Source organism: Maniola jurtina, chromosome 19, assembly GCF_905333055.1.
Source record: "Maniola jurtina chromosome 19, ilManJurt1.1, whole genome shotgun sequence".
NCBI lineage: Eukaryota > Metazoa > Arthropoda > Insecta > Lepidoptera > Nymphalidae > Maniola > Maniola jurtina.
In genome coordinates this window covers 7770626-7790577 of record NC_060047.1, presented here as the reverse complement: position 1 = coordinate 7790577, position 19952 = coordinate 7770626, and the positions used below count along the sequence as shown (strand labels likewise).

Here is a 19952-nt window from a genome sequence, read left to right as displayed (position 1 = left end):
GTGGAATGACTCAATTAATAAAGGTATTTTGTGATAATATTTATTGGTTTCATAAATGTGTACCTACTAATTGTTTACATACAAAACTTATTTACGATCAAATAGTACCAAAAAGGAGATAAATAAATACTTTTTTCTGAATTAACTGTACTTAGACAAGAATCTTTCTTTGATCTCGTAAGTATTTTATAGTGTTTGCATTCTATCACAACATGTTTGCGACTACAACGTGTTATTTCAGAAAAGATTTGATTTTAACTTACAATACTCAAACCTATTTAATTTATCCTATATTAAATGATAAAACTTACATTCCATTCATATCTTTAAGAGGGCTCTCTCGTCACTCGTTTCATACAATCGTAGTTCCAATTTCATTTGAATATTAAGCAACCAAAGTCCATGAAATTTTGCAGACATATTCTAGAAACTGATATCTACGTCTATGGTTTTCCGGATTTCTGTTATAATATTCGGTTTCAAAGTTACGCCGTCTTAAAAATTTTCACAGACACAGACACAGATATTAGTTTCTAGAATATGTCTGCAAAATTTCATGGACTTTGGTTGCTTAATATTCAAATGAAATTGGAACTACGATTGTATGAAACGAGTGACGGAGAGAGCCCTGTTAAAACTGATACGCAAACAGCCAATATGAGTCTATTTCATTCGCATATCTATCATAAGCCTATCCACTCGATAGGTAAAGCCTATGTATGAGTCTATAAAATTACAATTTAAAAAATCACGTACAGCTAGCTACCTACTTATTTATTTTTAAAAATACTTCTGGTATGAAACTAATAAGTATATTATACTAGAAATTATTGCGTTATAATCAAATAGGTACGTTTTGTTTGTGTAACACATAACAAGTCGTTCCAATTATATTTTATAGAGATGTCAGTAGGTAAGTATAATATTTTGCATTCTCTTTAAAATGATTTGATCTCTCAGGTGAGGTGAGTCAATCGTATGACCAGATGCTCCTGATACAGCATGATTATTAAATTGCCTTCATAAATCTTTATTAGACGGGTTTATTACGCTCTAGGTCATAGATGACAGTCGGTTATGCTAAGTTTGTAACAACAGTAGGTATATATTCTACCTACAGGTACGTGGTAGACTAGTTCGATATAAGGATGTAGGTATAGAATGTACACATCGAGTCATAAGTATAAAAAATATATTTATAATATGATAAGCAATAACTACTTGTACATTTTTTATCTAACTTTCGTAAGAGAAGATTTCAATTCCACGCGTAGGTACTTTTTTAAATAAAAGAGCGAGAAAATTATTAACATTAGGGTTAGAAATGATTACAGCTGTTGTTGCCCATGGAAATCAGCAATCTACATTTCTAGATACGTAAGAGAGTGTGCCTATGCCTTAGGTCTGGTGTCCACCAAAGCGGAGATATTATGTTTCGCAGACCAATCAGATTATTGATAGATAACGTGATAATTTTGTCACGTCATCTACCTATCAATTGATCATATAGCTGCTGAACACATCTCCGCTCTACTCCGCTCCTATGTACTTACCTACTGAGTGAGCATTATGCCGAAAACAGTCTTGAAAAATCTAATTCTAACGTCTTTTGACTTTATCGATCCATTGATTTATCTAACTCTACGTGTTTGACGGGACAAATTAACTATTCAAACAATAGCTAGTAGGTACTCGTAGGTATAGAATACCCGATAGAATAGCACTTGTTCCATTTGAAACATCGTTTATATAAAAATAAAATGTTATAAAAAATACATAAACAGTTTAGTGTAATTTATAGACTAATTAAAAACAGTTGGTATTATACATCACAAGATGACCTAAAGAGGATCTTTAGGTGTTTAATCGAATAAAAAACGCATTTATAAACCGGTTGTACTGAATTTAATGTTATGAGTCACTTTATTGAGCTGAACAATTTACAAGGCAGGATAATACGTAATACGAGTGCAAATGTTTTCTTGAAATGTGTTTAAGTGTAAAGCACCTTAAATTATCGTAACAAAGTTATCAACGAAATTACCTGTGATAAGGCACCTGTCTAAATTATCATTATAAATACAATTTAACACCGAAAACGACTAAGCTACTTATCTTCAAAGTATCAGCATAAAAAGATGGCCTGTACACCTTCGTTACAAACATATAAATTGGTTAAACCGATGGGCCTTTAGAATCCCTTGGGAACTCTTTGATTTTCCGGAATAAAAAGTAGCCTATGTCCCTTCCCAGGATGTAACCTATTTCATCAAAATCGGTTAAATTGTTGGGCCGTGAAAAGCTAGTAGACATACAGACAGACACACTTTCGCATTTACAATATTAGTATGGAAATATGGATTATGTATATCAAACTTAGATCATATCAGATATGCAGTAGGTATGCGATAGATAACAGCTTATACGGTCGTCCTGTATGTCGGCGTGATTTCGCTGGGTGACGGAAGCGCGAATAGACACGCCGCAGACGCACGCGCTTCCGTCCACGCACGCACGCCACCAGCGTGTGTTATGGCAGTGGGCACTGGTAATAGTAATATTTCAAAGATTAAAGTTCAAAATTTTCAAACTTATTGAAAAAATACTATTAAAATGTAAAGGATTATTTAAATCATAAGAAAGCTTGGGAATGAGTTGCCAGCTTTGATATAGTTTGACTTTCTGAAGTGGTGATAATAAAAAGCACGTTGTTTCTGGTTATATGTGGTAAAAAGAATACCCGGTTGAGTGTGTTGTGGGCTCTTTTCAGACCCCAGATGCATTTGGAACTCTCGTAGTTTAAGTTTTTAGTTTAATTATCTCCATTAGGTTACATCATTATATATTACGAATTCAACAATTGACAATCAAAAAGTGTATACAATGGATTTTACCTACTTTGAATAAATAGTTCGAGTTTGGGTTTGATTTCTAAAACATTAAATACGAGCAAGTCCTTGTTCTTAAAATCAGTTTTTTATGTTAATAAATCGTTATGGCCTTTGATTGAGTTAGGTACATACTCGTAGCTACGCTGAATATTATGTCTTCCTTTATTTTTTGGAAGTCATATGATGAAACAATTAAGTACCCATGTATTTTAATGTTATGCATATTTATACATTTTATTATCGAAATAGATTAATTATGCACTCGATATTAGGTATAACGATTTTAAGTCCCCTATAGTTTTTAAATAAATGACGCCAGATAGATTTGTTGGTTTATTTAAATAATAAGGAAATTAATAGACAAATCTACAAAAATAATTACCAATTAATTACCATTCAAAGAAAAAACGAGATAAATAAATTGGCAATTTTTAGTTACTAAGTATAATATCTGATCCCTGAAACAGCTTTTATAATCAACTATTGTTTTTTTCCGTTTCCACTTCTAAAAACAACTAAAACAATTTCTGTTTCTAATCGATATTATTATATTACACACTTCGTTTCGTATGATACAGTAGGTGTATTTCGTACGGTGTATAAATTTTTATTGTGTATGTTTTAAGCCAACCGAAATGCACTTATTTATTTATATTTAACATTTACAACTCTTTTGAACGACTATGTCGAAATTCGTGCGTGCCGATTCTAAACATTTTGTTCCCGTGTTTTTGATCTATTGCAACTAAGTTTCAAAAGTATATTTTAGTATTTTATTGCTTTTCTTTCTGATCGTTAAATTGTACGGCTCAGTGACTCAACGATTCCAAATGAAAAACTGTTTATACAGCCTTAAAATAAATTCTACCATATTTCGCTAGAATACCTATACCAAATATAATTTAATAGATGATGCCCACGATTTCATCCGCATGGATTTAAGTTTTTTAAAAATCCGGTGGGAACTGTTTGATTTTCAGGGATAAAAAGTTTCTATGTTGTACAGAGACGGCTCCGGGATATGAGCTATCTCTGTACCAAATTGATTGCGATTGCATACACGTGGATTTAGGGTTTGGTTTTTTAAGAACCCCGCACTCCACTCTTAGATTTTCCGGGACAAAAAACAATCTATGTCCATCCCTGGTATGCAAAGTATCCCTGTAGCTAATATCGTCTAATAATAATAATTACTAAAAACTTTCAATTTTATAGCATTTTCAAAATGGCAGCGTGTCTGCCAGGACAAAACTTTAAGGGTTTCTGTTTCACTAAAACTTTGAAAATGTACTGTACTTACCTTTGGGCACGCCGAGGCGCAGCTGTTCCTTCTCCCAGGAGGCGAAGGTAGCCTTTAGCGCCTCGGCCATCTTCTTATTGGTGCCGGGCGTGAGCGGTGGCACCTGCGACGGTATGTCTGCAACAATATCAAACAACTGCTTTATCACCAACTCAATAAGTCATTTTACAAATACCTTGTGGAGAAAGCCTTGTTCGAACTATGTGATGATCATTGAACGAGGAATGATCGATATTCGATAGTAATTAACCCGCACTAAAGATCTGCAGCCTTTAGAACACCGGTAATACGTTATCGTGGAGCAGAAGAACTTCAGAGAGCTTTCCCCTGTTTTTTTTTCCCGTATTTCTGACTTCACGTTGATGCTTGTTTATTTATTATTTACGGAGAAGATGAAGATGACTATGCAGCATTATATTTCACAACTAACAACCTGTTGCATATAACTATGTATGGGTATCAGGCCAGATCATTATGGGATCGGCTGGTAGAAGAACTATGTCGAGTAAGAACTGCCAGTTGATGAGCGCAGAATTCTATTAGTAGGTAAGGCAATTTACAAGGGATCGCTATTTACGAAATCTACTCCACCTATTACAATAACTACTCATATTACGTAGGTAGGTCTATAATAGGTAATAGTATCTATCGAAATTAATCTTTCAGTTTTTTGTGCCAGATGTCTCAGTTTTACGTAAGTATTTTCCCATAGCTAGTTTTAAAAGAGCATCCCTATTTTCTTCTTAATTAGATTCTGGCCCATAAGTGTAAAATAAAAATCTTATAGGTAACATCCCCGACGAGTGAAGGTTACAGTAACTAGAAAAGAACTGATAACTTTCAAACGACTGAACTGATTTTCTTGGATCATAGCTGAGAACACTCTCGATCAAGCCACCTTTCAAACTAAAAAAACTAAATTAAAATCGGTTCATTAGTTTAAGAGCTACAGAGCCACAGACAGATACACAGATACACACGTCAAACTTATAACACTCCTCTTTTTGGGTCGGGGGTTAATAAGTAATTAGCTCTAAGAATTATTAAACAAAATAAATGGATGGTATTATGGAAAAAGTAACGACGGATAGATAACAAAATGCATAAATGGTACACCGTACAAGATTTTATCGTAATATCTAACAGAATTGAGAAAATTATTTACGTTTATCATATTTGAGTATAGAAGCGGGATTTAATTAAAATTAAATCTTTCGAATCAGGTTTTGATGCAATTACATGCTATTACATTAAAGCTTATCAGATAAATAAGCTATAATATAAACAGAGATAACACTAAGGGTGCCTTCAGATTGAACGATCGATGTTTCTTTATCTCCAGTCGATCAAAACTCGTTTTCGATACGTTTGACAAAGATTGGCCCGCGTGTGGTATTCCCTTTATACACGATGGTAATAAAATGGTTTTGTATTTGATGTTTTAAGGCTCCCGGTTTTAAGTTTTTATACAGTTTAAAATATCACTACCTTATACTATATATTATCACTACCTTACTATATATACATATACGTAGATTATAAATGCAAAAGTTTGTTTGTTTGCTAGTTATATTATTGGTATGTTCAAGTACGCTGCAACGGAGCAACGGATCGGCATGATTTTTTTGCATTGATATAGTTAAAGACCTGGAGCGTGACATAGACTACTTGTACTTTTGTATTACAAAAAAGGGCAATACGCGCAATTTATAACTTAAAACCACGCGATTCACTTCGAGAAAAATTTAAGGAAATAGGTATCCTTACCGTAGCCTCTCAATATATTTACAACAACATAATTTTTGTAAGACAAAATATTCTTAGTTACAAGAAGGTTGGCGATCTACACAACAGGCTGACTAGACACCGTAACAGGCTTGCGACTCCTACGCTCCGTCTCAGGAAGGTCCAAAAGTCATTTGTGGGAATGGGTATAATCTTCTATAACAAAATTCCTCAGTCAATTTTGGACTTGCCTTTACACAGGTTCAAAAAATCTATTAAAAATATGCTCCTGAGAAAAGCATATTATACTATCGAAGATTATGTAAATGATAAAAAAGCGTGGATTTGAACTTCGATTCGCTCCAGCAATGCGCAGGACTTCAATTGCTTGTATACATGGCATAATATTGTATATCAAATCATTGAAAAGAGCAACCGCCGAGTTTCTTGCTGGTTCTTCTCGGTAGGAAAGGCATTCCGAACCAGTGGTAGATGCTTTTGACGATTCGAAAGAACTTGTAAAAGTCTAATTGAATAAAAACATTTTGAATTTGAATTTGAATTTATTCCGGAAATCAAAGAGTACCCACGGGATTATAAAAACCTAAATCTAGGCGGAGAAAGTAGCGGGCATCAGCTAGTAATTAATAAAACTGTTCCCAAAAAAAAAAAACAACCGGCCAAGTGCGAGTCAGGGCGAGAAAGCCCTTTCATATGATACCCCACTTGGTATAGTTATCTTATTTTGACGCGACAGATGGACAGACAGACAGACAGACAACAAAGTCATACTATAAGGGTTCCGTTTTTCCTTTTGGGGTACGGAACCCTAAAAAACGAAACAGGCTACTTTGTAAAAACATTAATATTAATACAACGAGCTTCTAAGTGGATTAACGATCTCAAGCGAATCGCTCGAGGCACAAGACCGTGTTCTTTGGAAATCCTTTCAAGAGGCCCATGTCCAGCAGTGGGCGCGATAAAACGACGACGACAAGCTTCAAAGTTCAATATTTTGTTATCTTCAATCGATGGAAACTAGTATTCGTAGCACGCCTTTTTCGCACTGAAACGATGCAGCTCGGTTTTAATACTATTTTTTTTTATATTAGTCGTCGAAGTCCCTAACTAAATCTGTATACAATAAAGTTCAGCGTTTTATAAACAACGATAGAGATAAGGGTGCATTTCGATTAGGTATATCTAGCTGTATAAATATACATATTACATATACGTAGTTGTTCGTTATCTCCGATCTATCGGAAGAAAACTCGTTTCGGTCGAGATTGACAAAGATTACAGGGCGTGTGGCATTCGCTTTGTATGTAATGGTAATGACATTGCTTTGTTTTGATTTTTCTGGCCACTGGTTTTACTTTCAGATGATCATTATAAGCTCGTGAGTAAGGATTTCTATAAAAAATATAGAGACGAAAAAACCGCAATGATCTTGAGGTTACATATCTATATATCCCATAGTTATAATATACATCTGTATATTTTAATTATGAGAAATAAATAAAATTATTTTGAACGATAGTATACAGTAGTATGGTATCGTTCAGATGAGAAATGAGATGAAAAACTAAAGTACCTATATAATATTATAGACCTATACCAAATTACTATGCGAAAGTGTGTTTGTTTGATGGATTGTGCTGTCATGAAGCAACGGATCGACGTCATTTTTGCAAAAACATTGTGAAGACCTGGCAAGTGATTTTGGCTACTTTTCCCCTGGAAAATCAAAGAGTTCCCACAAATCACACAGACGAAGTGACGGACTACATTTTGTATAATTATATACTAAATACTAATATTTATATAAGGATTTCTGATTCAAGATCTAACGATACGACGTCGCAATATAAAGGAAGCTATCAGTTAACATCAGTGCAGAAGCGCTAAAGTTAATTAGACCGATTGAGAAAATAAGTACTTGAGATGTGCAGTGGGATAGTTAAAGGGTTTGATTAGAGTAGGTAGCCAGCGATGGCGTCGAAATTACTGATCATTGATTACAGGTGTAATACCAGTTACCAACAACTTGCTTTTCTCCCATTAATCCTTAGCTTTCAAGACATTCACTCCTGCATAGCTATCTGTACCTATTTCATTGCAATCCAATACTTATTTATAAACGATTTTATGCACAAAAAACTTATACATTATTACTTATTTGAAATGCTAATTTTGAGTTTACTGTTAACTCTAGTGGCTATGATCATTTCGTGTTATGAAGCTATTAGCGGTTACTCTTTTGTTTGTAATTGAACTCATGTAACGTGTATTATTTTTTGTTGATCTATTTTATTGTATCTAGAGACGATTACATTAGATTGAGAAGATATTTTAGTGTAATTTATAACATTAACTTCAGTATCTATGCGTCGGCATCAGTCACATAATCCATTCGAATGTTCAATTTTTATTACAAACGACATAAACCGTATCGGTAACATCAAAGCTCGCCAGTGACAGAATATTACTGTCCGCAGCGGTACATATCCTCTAATCAAATGTGAACTTCATCAACCGATGATTATCAACGTATTAATTACTTCATCTGCGCTATTTATTTAACTGGGTAGTGAACAAATTAATAGTTGATTTCTTTCTGGGTTCTGATGGCTTGGAATAAAATAAATCGGAGATAAACAAGCGAGATTGGTCTCGTTTGTGTGCGCGGTGCGCGGACGCAGGCTTCATTCATAAGTGCGTCTGGTTTGTTGCTGGATGTGTGTGTGGGCGTACGCGTGTGTGCGCCGTGCACACCTGCCGACCAGTTCTGAGATGTTGAGATTTGTACTGCTCTCCCACGGTCGGTGCCCGCTTCGATCTTCTAGCTGAACCGTTCTGATATCATTTAAATGTTTTATACGAGTTAGTTCACGACAATTTTGTAGCTCGCAAAAACTTACTTATGGACCAATTAATATGTCACGGTTGACGATTTACGTCATTTTAATTGAAAGATTGATGGAATTGCTTATCTATAGCTTTTAAAAATTAGCAGTCGTTAAAGTTGAGTAGTCATTTTGTTATGTTAGTACAGTTAGTGTATGGGAACGACTTTTTCATACATAAATGAATATTATTGAAAAGTTGTTTATGTTATCTGATTGTAGTAAGAAAGTTCTAAAGGTCTAATTAAAAAAAGTTATTTCTCAGATTAATTTAATTATTGGCAAATTATAAAGGAAAAAACAGATGAAAGTCCATCTGTAGGTACGGAATGCCAATACCTTCTTGGGTAGTCGAGTACAAAAAACTGGACTATAGATATTAGCTGTTATGAAGTCAATGAGACAGAGTTGTGCCTTTCGCTTAACAATTCCTTACACGTTCGCAATAACTGTTGAGATACGCGTTCGTGAAGAAATTCACATTATTAAAAGTATGGTCAAGCTGGTGTACTGACGTTGGCAACATTGTTGCCAGATGATACGATTTCATTCATACATCACTCAGTTAATGGGTTGACAGGTAAGTATAGAAATTTCATGTTGCAATTACTTATTAGTTACTTTCTTATGTCATCCAAATCGAACGTTACAATTAAAAAATAAGTAAGCATATCGTAGAGTTAGTATGAAATCAAGTAGCAATTGCAAGTCAGTTGCAAACATGTTAGGAGAGAAAAGAGGATTACCATTATTGGAGATCTTCAAACATAAATAAACAGGAATTAGGTGGAACTTGTCTCTAAAGAGGAAATACTATGAAGAGGAAAGATTTTATAATGTTTAATGTTTATTTGTTTGTAATTAATACATTCTGAAACTACTGTACCTACCGATTTTAATAAGTTTTTCACTATTAGTAAGCTACTTTCTCCAGAAGTAACAACTTACATATAAAAAAGCTTTGGTTATGAGAGACAATCCTTTAAGGCATATTTAGTATAATAACTGTCATAAAATATCATGGATAGAAAAGGTCTTTGACCGTTTGTCTAACGATGCAGGTATGTAGGTATGTACTATGTTCCGATTTCACTCCCATTTAGTGCAGAGTAAAAAAAAATGGCAACACTATAGTCACGAATCACGCGGCAATCGGCATTAATTGTACTGGCACGTCGTGATTTACTCCTCGAAGCCGGCAGCTGCACTTGACTCACGCATCCTTGTGCAGAGTAATTCCATAGGAACGATATCCTTATATATCAGATAGAAATCATGCTTTGTAACCTGCGATTGCGACTAAGATATGATGCAAAGAATTAGCTCTGCCCTGTGTATGAACTTACGAGTCAATATTGGTGGGTGGTTTGATGCTAGGAATTATTTACTTATTGTAAGAAAATTGATAAATCTTTTGTTACTTTATACACGAGTGCCCAAAAAAAGGTGTAAATTATTCAGTTTTTCTTTTGTTCTTCCGTAACTTCTAAATGCCTGAACAGATTTGGATGTATGGGACATCATTAGAATTCGTTCTTACATCATCCCGAGTGATAGGTACCTACCTACTGCCTATAAATTAGGTATTATTTGAAAAAAATTCAATACGACACAACAGTCATGTTTTTAACTTTCTTGTATATTGGTAATCATTATGTATTCTCTAAGTGTGGAAGCTATAATATGCTTTTTACTCAGCTACGATCTGAAATTCCTGAAGTAGGCAGATATAGGGCAATTTAAACTTGACTAGCTTTTGGTTGTTCGTATTCCTCCTAGAAGGTTTTATTTAAGTTTTACAACCATAATATTGATTTTGTTGTGGGAAGTGTATAAGATTTCTAATTTTACGAATATAGGTATCTATATACCTTCTTAGTCCATCATTTTTATAATCAAATATGTTTTAAGGTCAATCCGAGATAGTGTGAAAATCGCAAATCTAGTTTTAAAATAAGGAAAAAAATAAGATAAGCGATCGTGTGAAACTAAATGTGCAAATATAACAGACATATGATTTGAATAATTAATATATTCGTTGATTTATTTTATTTATCTATTAGTTTTTATTTGCTTTATTTTTTCTGTCACAAAGTTTAATCATGCATAATATAGTTCTATTGAAATCAATTTGGCTTAGCATGTGATTAAGAATTCATTGAGGACATAATAATATCGACAAAATGATGATGTCCAAATGTTGTGACACTTTGAGGATTTATGATGTCTATTGATTACCGATGACCTTTATTAACCCCCGACCCAAAAAGAGGGGTGTTATAAGTTTGACGTGTGTATCTGTGTTTCTGTGTGTCTGTGTATCTGTGTATCTGTGTATCTGTCTGTGGCATCGTAGCGCCTGAACGAATGAACCGATTTTAATTTAGTTTTTTTTGTTTGAAAGGTGGCTTGATCGAGAGTGTTCTTAGCTATAATCAAAAAAAATTGGTTCAGCCGTTTAAGAGTTATCAGCTCTTTTCTAGTTTTCTTGTAGAAAAGAAGGTTAGATAACCGTTAGGTTCATAATATTATGTCAATAGACAAATGTCAAGCTGTCAAGATGGACGTTGCCTAGATACATAATTATTTATTTGAAAATGATGTTTTGGAAAACTCAGATACTTTGGATCGTCGGGGGTGTTATAAATTTTTAATTTACACTTGTTTTTGAAGTGAAAACCTCTTTAGGAGCGTTGAGCGATTTACAGCGATGTTGGCGAACAGTGCTCAGTTTTAATTTACAAATTATGAAATTTTGATTTTTGAGACCACAATTTTGAAAATTCAAAAAAAATCACCGTTATTTAAGTTTTAAGTTTTCACTCCTGTCGGCAGTCGCCACTTCTTGTATTTTAGATACATAAAGAGTACATAAAAAGTTTTATTTTCTCAGCTTGTTTCTTTTCCTAGCTTAGATTAACACCAAAGACTTATACTTGGTCAATTTAATTCCAGTTATGATTATGGGTGTATCACGCACACCTGCATCAGAAAAATTATATAAATATATCTTTGAACACATACAATGTATATATAGTATATACATTATCATATTCATTTATTCATCGTAATAATTCTAGTTTTTTCTTTTATTCACATTAAAGGATATAAATAAGAGTCAATGGATAGTAACTGTCACAATTAACTACTTAGATTATAATAACAATTATGCCTTTAAAGACATTTTACGTTTCTTTACTTTGCCTATTTAATGTAAACTTTGTACTTAGTTGGCTCAAAATTTAAAAGAAAAACCTACATGAACAAAGTCACGAGCATCATCTAGTCACACTAATATTATAGGCAAGGCGAAAGTTTGTGTGTATGTGTGTGTGTGTGTATGTATGTTTGTTACTCCTTCACGCAAAATCTACCGGACGGATTTGGCTGAATTTTGGAATGGAGATAGATAATCTCCTGGATTAGCAAATAGGCCTTTTATCCCGGAAAATCAAAGAGTTCCCACGGGATTTCGAAAAACCTAAATCCACGCGGGCGAAATCGCGGGCATCGGCTAGTATTAAATAAAGAGGAAGCATGTACATTTAAACAGCACCAGGTACTTAATAGTAGTGCAAAGTTAAAGAATAAAAACTGCAAGAATTAAAAATGGAATTCGCAAACGGGGTTTCATTTACTTAAGGAATGGTGTATTCATGTGACAAAAACAACTTAGCAAGAGTTCCGTTTCCGTCATTAAGATAATTAGTAAGTGATTTCGGCATAATTATCGCGCACGGCTTCCGATGGACACCATCCGCCCAGCTGGACCATAACTGTTGTTGTAAAAGATCCCGCAAGAATGTGTTTAATTTAAGTTAAGTCAGGCTATTACAAGCATCATGGAGGATTATGGCCTAAACATTTCTCATTCTAAGAGGAGATCCGTGGTCAGTACTTGATGGATTGGTCATGATCTTGATAATTATGCAATCAAGTAGGATATTCTTTAAATTCAGTACCTGTACTCTCTCTATTCCTCATTACTGAGGGTCGTGATTCCTTTACATTATTCACAATATAATAGTGGGAGTTTTCTTGAGTTAATAATTCGGTGGGCTATCAATTATTCAATTTCGACTCGAATTGAATAAATCACTCATTCATTCATTCGAATAAGACAACGAGATTTCACGGGATCGATAGATAAGTACAGGATTTTTGTCATATCTGTTCGTTGGTAGTAGTAACTCTAGACGGATCCTTACTTTAAATTGAGGACCATTCAATCTTGAAGTAGCAAATCTATGTTGAAATAGTGAGTATATTCTGTGTCGAGAATCGAGATGCGCTGTCGATACCATATATTACGGAATAACTAAAAAATTCACCAGGAACTCCATTCCATTTTAGCTATTAGATGAGTAGATACTTATCAAAAAACAAATGACAAGGTTTAGCAAAACATTATTTATTATTTATTGATAAATGTTAAGTTTTTTAGAGTGTGGGTGAGTGTGTGTTTTTTAATCTATGTATTATTTATGATTGTTTCTGCAATGCATGTTTGCAGAAGATGAACACATTTTGAGATGCATTTATCTACGCGAAGAAAAACCCTGAGCGTCGAGATTGCTCTTAATTAGGTACTAAGTGCTGTTTCTCAAAGCGTTTATTGCGAGTTAAAACACGTGTTCTGCGCAATAAAATGTAAGTGTCCGCGGAAATAAAGACAGTTTCAGTTTTTCTGTACACTTCAATGCACACATTATAGCTTAATGGAGGCGCGACGGCGGTTTGAAATCTCCTCAACTTGTTAATGGGGTTGTACCTTGTAGCGTTTGCTTTGGACGAGCGCTTTTTGCCGCGAGGAATTTGAGGTGGAAAAAGGAGGATCTGTATCACTTAAAAACATACCCCTTTTCTGACCTAAAAAGATTTCTGAGAGAGAGAAGAGAACTATAAAGATGAAGGTTAGGATAATTTCTTTCAGAAAGAGGAAGAGAAGTTTCTTAGACTACTTCTAAAGTGCAAATCTAAATAATTCTACGATATTAGTCATCATAACCACGATATCAGCATCAAATTTTTGAATTGCAGTGCAGAGCGGCTTCTCTACTTGGGAATATTGAACTAAGTTGTACCTACAGAAGGGCTATTTAAAAAAAAAAAACTATGATAAATTAGTTTGACATCGGACATCAAGTTGTAAGCGAAGTCGTTGCTTTTAAACGAGCATCACCCTGTGTCATTTCTCAAGATCCTTGTAAATTAAAAAGTTATTTTCAAATATAAGAATCGAATATATACAATTTGGAGGTTAAATGTAAATTGAAATCGGCACAGTCGTGTACAGAGTGCGCCGAATCGTGAATGGCGTAGATAACGGCAACGGCACAATAGGCCGGCGATGCGGATGGACGCAGCCCTAGCAGCCTTCGACGCTTTGTCTTTGAATAAGTCAATCTTATTGAAGGAACCAGTTTTGTTCAGCCTGATATATATGATCTCAATACTATGGTATACAACAATAACGTCAACCTTTCCATATCACTTGCTTTAACAGTGAAAGAAAACATCGTGAGGAAACCTGCACATCTGAGAGTTCTCCATGATGTTCTTAAAGGTGTGTGAAGTCTGGCAATCCACACTTCACCAGTGTCATCACTATTTAATAAGAAATAACGAATCTATCTAATACTAGCCGATGCCCGCGACTTCGCCCGCGTGGATTTAGGTTTTTCGAAACCCCGTGGGATCTCTTCGATTTTCCGAGATAAAAAGTAGCCTATGTGCTAATCCAGGATATTATCTATCTCCATTCCAAATTTCAGCCAAATCCGTCCAGTAGTTTTTGCGTGAAGGAGTAACAAACATACAAACACACATACAAACTTTCGCCTGTATAATATTAGTGTGATAGCTTTTTTCACAAAAGCTTTTTGTTAGCGCAAAATCCCTTGTACCAAACCAACCACCAAACTAACTAGCAAAATATTTTCATAGGATTTATTGTTACAAATATCATAAACCCGTATATATAATGAAGGCATACAATGTTTTAGACACAAACTTACTATCGTATTATAAAACTGGCATCATTCCTTATAGTTAGCAAGTAATTTACCGATCACTTTCCATAATTTCTAATCAAACATCAAAACGCCCTACATTCCCCACGCAAGCACATTGAGCACGTAAGCGATGGCAACAGGTGGTATAGAATAACGCAGGGGTGAGACACTTGTTGCGCAGTTTCTACCACACTATCGCCACAGGGCAAGGATAGTCGGTATTACTTAAAGTTTTAAAAGTTATAGTATACTAGAGGATGTCCGCGGCTTCGCCCGCGTGGTTATCGGTTTTTTTAAATCCCGTAGGAACTCTTTGATTTTCCTGGATAAAAAATTGCCTATGTCCTTCCCCGGGTCGTATCCCAAGTCTGTACCTTTCTTTAAAATCGGTTCAGCGGTTGGGCCGTGAAAACGTAGCAGACAGACAGACAGACACACTTTCACATTTATAATATTAGTATGGAAGTATGGAAGTATGGATAAGGATTTGAAATAATTGCATACCTACCTTTCATTATAATAATACACAGACTAAGTTTGTATAACAATATAAGAATCGTTTCCATAAGAGCTTGAGTTAGCTTTAATGTTTGTGGGCTATAAGAAAGCCTTCGGCGCGGTTAATACTTGTGTATTTTAGACTGTTCAAGTTGCAGTAGAGTCACATAATACTCGTAGACTAACTGTCTATTAGTACCTTCGTAAGAAATTAGGACCGATGTCATTGTTGGATGCTTATAAAATAGCTCACTAAGTATGTCATTTTATACCAAACTACTGGATCAATCAAATTGAAGCCAGGTGTATGACAGGGAAGTCTTATCTCCCCGAAGCTGTTCATCCCTGCGTTGGAATATATTTAGTTGAATAAATGATAGCTTAATATGCTAAACTCAGATAAATAAATATGCTGTAGCTAGTTGCCTCTATTTAATTATTTATATTCTACGGAATTACACTAAGCATGATGACGGTTACAACAGGTGGTGTATTGAAATATCGTAAAGGGGAACAACACTTGTTGCGTAGTTTATAAGTACTATGCATGTACTACGACAATAATTGACAATCAACGCAACTGACATTGATAACACATTATAAATTGTATTGTTTTATGAAAATTCGTATTGTTTTGAATACCTAGTTACTACTTAGTTTGTTCTTGGTAAGATGCTACACTAGTAAAAGCTTTCGATAAAACTTATTATTTCATTTTAGCCAACATTAACTTAAAACTAGCTTTTTTGGAAAAATTGCAATTTGTCCAGTTTATGTTGTTTAATAGTTTTTACTTAAAAGTGGTTAGGTCGCGATTACACGTGTAAGTTTTACTAATGTAAGTAGCTTACGTAATTAATTGACAATAAGTCAATTAATTACGTAAGCTACTTACATTAGTAAAATGTATTTATAAGAGTGTTTACTGTTTATTAGTTTTGCCGTAAGTCAATCATGTAAGCTACTTACTTGAGTAAAACTTACAGGTGTATTTTACCTTACAATAAATTGAAATGGTATCATTTTCAAACCAAAACCGTGAAACGGCGAATAGCACAATATTCTAACTAATGAAAACGTTACTAACAGTAATTTTATTAGCGTTATTACGAAGACGGTGCAAGTGCGGGCGATATACGAGTAAGTGCAAATTATAACAAGTTTATTATTCCTACGTCACGCAATGTTTCAAGTTCAAATATTTTTTGCCTTTTTACTTCGCAACTTCGCTTCTGTATTTTTACTGTTTAACTTTCATGTTTTCTATGATTTGTTTTAAATTGTTGCTGTTTTAAGTTAATCTTGAAATGCAAATCTGCATAGCTATCCTATTTATAATTTTATCTCTATTTCAGGTAGATTATATTTTAAGTAGGATCTTATAAAACTTTAAGTTAAAGTTTAGAACTTTAAGTAAAGTTAAAATTTTGTTTTAGACTTTTTGACTAATTTTATTAGTGATATTTCTTTGCTAGTCAGTGAACTGCAATCGTGGAAAGTCTAAATTTCATAAACTTTCAAAATAAGCTTAGGTATCAGGTTGGCGAATTACAAGAACTTCATCATCATCAGTACTGAGTATGTGTCTATTCTCAGAGTGAGAATGGTGTCTTATTCTACCACGCTGGGCAAGTGCGGGATGGCAAACTAATTCATAATAAACCTTTGAAAACATTATGGCGATCTTTAGGCATGCAGATTACGTCGCGATGTTTTCCTTCACCGTTAAAGAAAGTGATATTTAATTGCTTAAAACGCACATAACTCCGAAAAGTTAAGAACTCCGAAGAGGTTATAGGCCCGAGATCGAACCCTCACCGAAAATCCACACCCCGAGGTAGTCGAAATCTTAACCAAGTAGACTGTCCCGCTCAAGAACTTACTTATCATCAATCTCATAAAAAAATACATAATTATGTTTCACTTTTATAATAATTATGCTATGTTATTATGATATTAAAATATTAAGTACTTACCATTTTTTTGAATAGGTAATTACAAGCAAGGTGTAACTGGCGTGTGGGTATTTGAATAGGAACGCACGCGTCGTTGACGTCACGAGACGTTCCAAGTTCAAAAACAATACCAACGGTGAAAATGACGCCAGCATTGTTCCTATTATTGTGCCAAGTCTATTTTTTATGCATACGTCATATTAATAAGATTTTTCTCGAATGAAACTAAAAATTCATTCTACTTATATACCTACTTACAAGCTAATTCCCGCGACTTCATTCGCGTGGATACAGGTATTTTAAAAATCCCGTGGGAACTCGTTGATTTTCCGGGGAAAAAGAAGCCTATGTGTTAATCCAGGGTATAATCTAAGTATCTCCATTCCAATTTCAACCAATTCTTTTCCGTAGTTTTTTACGTGAAGGTGTAACAAACATACACACGTTCACACATACATACACACAAACTTTTGCTTTTATAATATTGGTGTGATTATTTATTAAACCTAGACGGTGTTCATCTGTCTAGAAGATGAGGTAGACGGAGGCTTTATTAAAATCCTTTGCCCACAAACATGTACATTTAAGACATTAATAACTGACAACAGACAATAGAGACCGTTTAGACTTTAGATGTACCTATCTATAGAACAAAGTAGAAAAAACTGTAGCTAGCTCTAGTATTTAGTTCTACCATTTAAAACAGTAGCCAACAATAGTGGGCACATTAATCTAAAGATCTGTAACGTTGATCACGAATGTAGGCGAGAGACCTTTGCTCAATGACAGAGGCGGCGCGGGCGCATCATCTCATTGAGCGCGCACCGGATGGGCCAATCAGCTGCGTGAATGGACGCCCCCGCGCATGCGCGATGCTGCGCTGTATTAGCTCCCGTACTAGATGCCACTTCTTTGTTACATCAAATTGTTATGACTTTTTATGGCCCCCGTGAGTCGCCGCTACTGTTGACTATTGTTCGACCGCTTTTTATTGTGACGACGTGTTTATTTTTCTTTTTAGGGTTCCGCACCTCAAAAGGACAAAGGAACCATCATAGGATCACTTCATTGTCATTTGTCAGTACGTTTGTCTGTCTGTCAAGACCCTTTCTGCTCAGAAAAATTGGGCTATTTATGCCATATGTTTTGACACTCACAATTATATCAAAACCTATAGGTAACTCTAACTTCCCGTTAACCTAAATAAAAGGCAAGAAGAAGAAGCAAGGTCAGCACAAGTAAAGGAAAAATCTGAAAATCTTTGATTTGTACATCACATTTAAAGAAAATTATTACTTTAAACTTATATTTTCAGTTACAGTAATTTAAGCAGCAACACGTATCCTTTTAAAGTATGGAACCCCCGTTGTGCGAGACCAACTCTCACTTGGTCGGTTTTTTTATGACATGACGATGAGACGAGTCACCTTAATGGTTGTCATCTAATGGTTATAATCGTCACCCACGGATATCCAGTAGCACTGTAATAACTACCATGAATATGTTAACATGCGACGGGAGTGATGTTTCGTCAGGGAACTTGTACAGATAATTTTTGGGTACAGCATTAATTGCCATTGACTATCACAAATTCAGGTGTGTATAGTTATGTTTGAAAATCATAGGGCCCAACCAAACCCGCTGGAATTGTTTCGTACTCAGAATAAATATGTAGGGGTAGCTTTAAATCAATGGGTTCGTTCGTGCATAAATAAGCTAAATGGGCACAACGTGGACACAACTATGTAGCCAAAATCAAATAGGGTCAATGGTCCACCAATTAACCATATACCAAGAGTTGACTAAAATGCAAAAAAATCTTGTGATAAGGAAAATACTAGTCACTATATTCAAATCGGACAACAAACGATATTATTGTGACTCAAAAAAGAATAATGTCTTCAACAATAAATTGGTAGGTACCTACTCGCTGTCATTTACCCTAGGCAGAGTGAACTTGAGTGAGAGAACTCTCAGTTTCATCCTGAATCGACCTTATATCAAATATTAGGCTATGGTTACGTAAAATCAAAGCAAAATAGGGCTACTTTAGGGCTACCTGCGTCAAATGTACCTACTAACATTTGACGCCTGCCAGTGACGTCAAACCCTCGATGATTAGTTAGAAGTTCGCTAACTGTCATAAACTGTGCCCTGGGTAGTCGAAAAACAAATGCAGTAGTCCTAGCATATATTTTTAAAGCTTGAACAGAATCACGTAATGCTGAGTTGAAATTCATGCGTAATCGTTTCATTACTTCAAGTTATACCCACGTTTTTCTATGGGCTAGCTTTTGTGCAGATATAAACAATGTTTGGCTACAATTCTCAGACCGCGGCGGTCGGCAGCAAGGTCTTCACTTTCAAGATCAACAGAGCATGCGCGGATCATAATCACCGTAATGATGGTTGCACAACCGCTGCCCTAAGGTTGTGGGCACGCTAAGTGGGTTGCGATTTTCAAAGTAAATATGGTTTAAAAAATGTAGGAAAAACTCAGGGGCCGTCGCAGGTAACTTGGTTAAAGTGGTTATGGGACCAGGACGAAAAAATAAGGAAAAAAATGATTCCGACGAATTGAGAACCTCTTCCTTTTTTGAAAGTCGGTTAAAAAGGAAAGAATATATTGTATAGGTATATTTTGTCTTTGATAGGTCAGTAAG

At 34.9% G+C, this 19952-nt stretch overlaps 1 protein-coding gene across 6 annotated transcripts in view; it reads right to left on the bottom strand.

The window, feature by feature from the left end:
• LOC123875157 (ETS-like protein pointed) overlaps nt 1–19952 on the bottom strand; it is a 199542-nt gene that overhangs the window by 53424 nt on the left and 126166 nt on the right. For all 6 annotated transcript variants that reach the window (XM_045920839.1, XM_045920840.1, XM_045920842.1 and 3 more), the window contains one exon: nt 4192–4308. In XM_045920839.1, coding sequence (XP_045776795.1) covers nt 4192–4308 — 117 coding nt within the window. The remainder of the gene's footprint in view (nt 1–4191; nt 4309–19952) is intronic.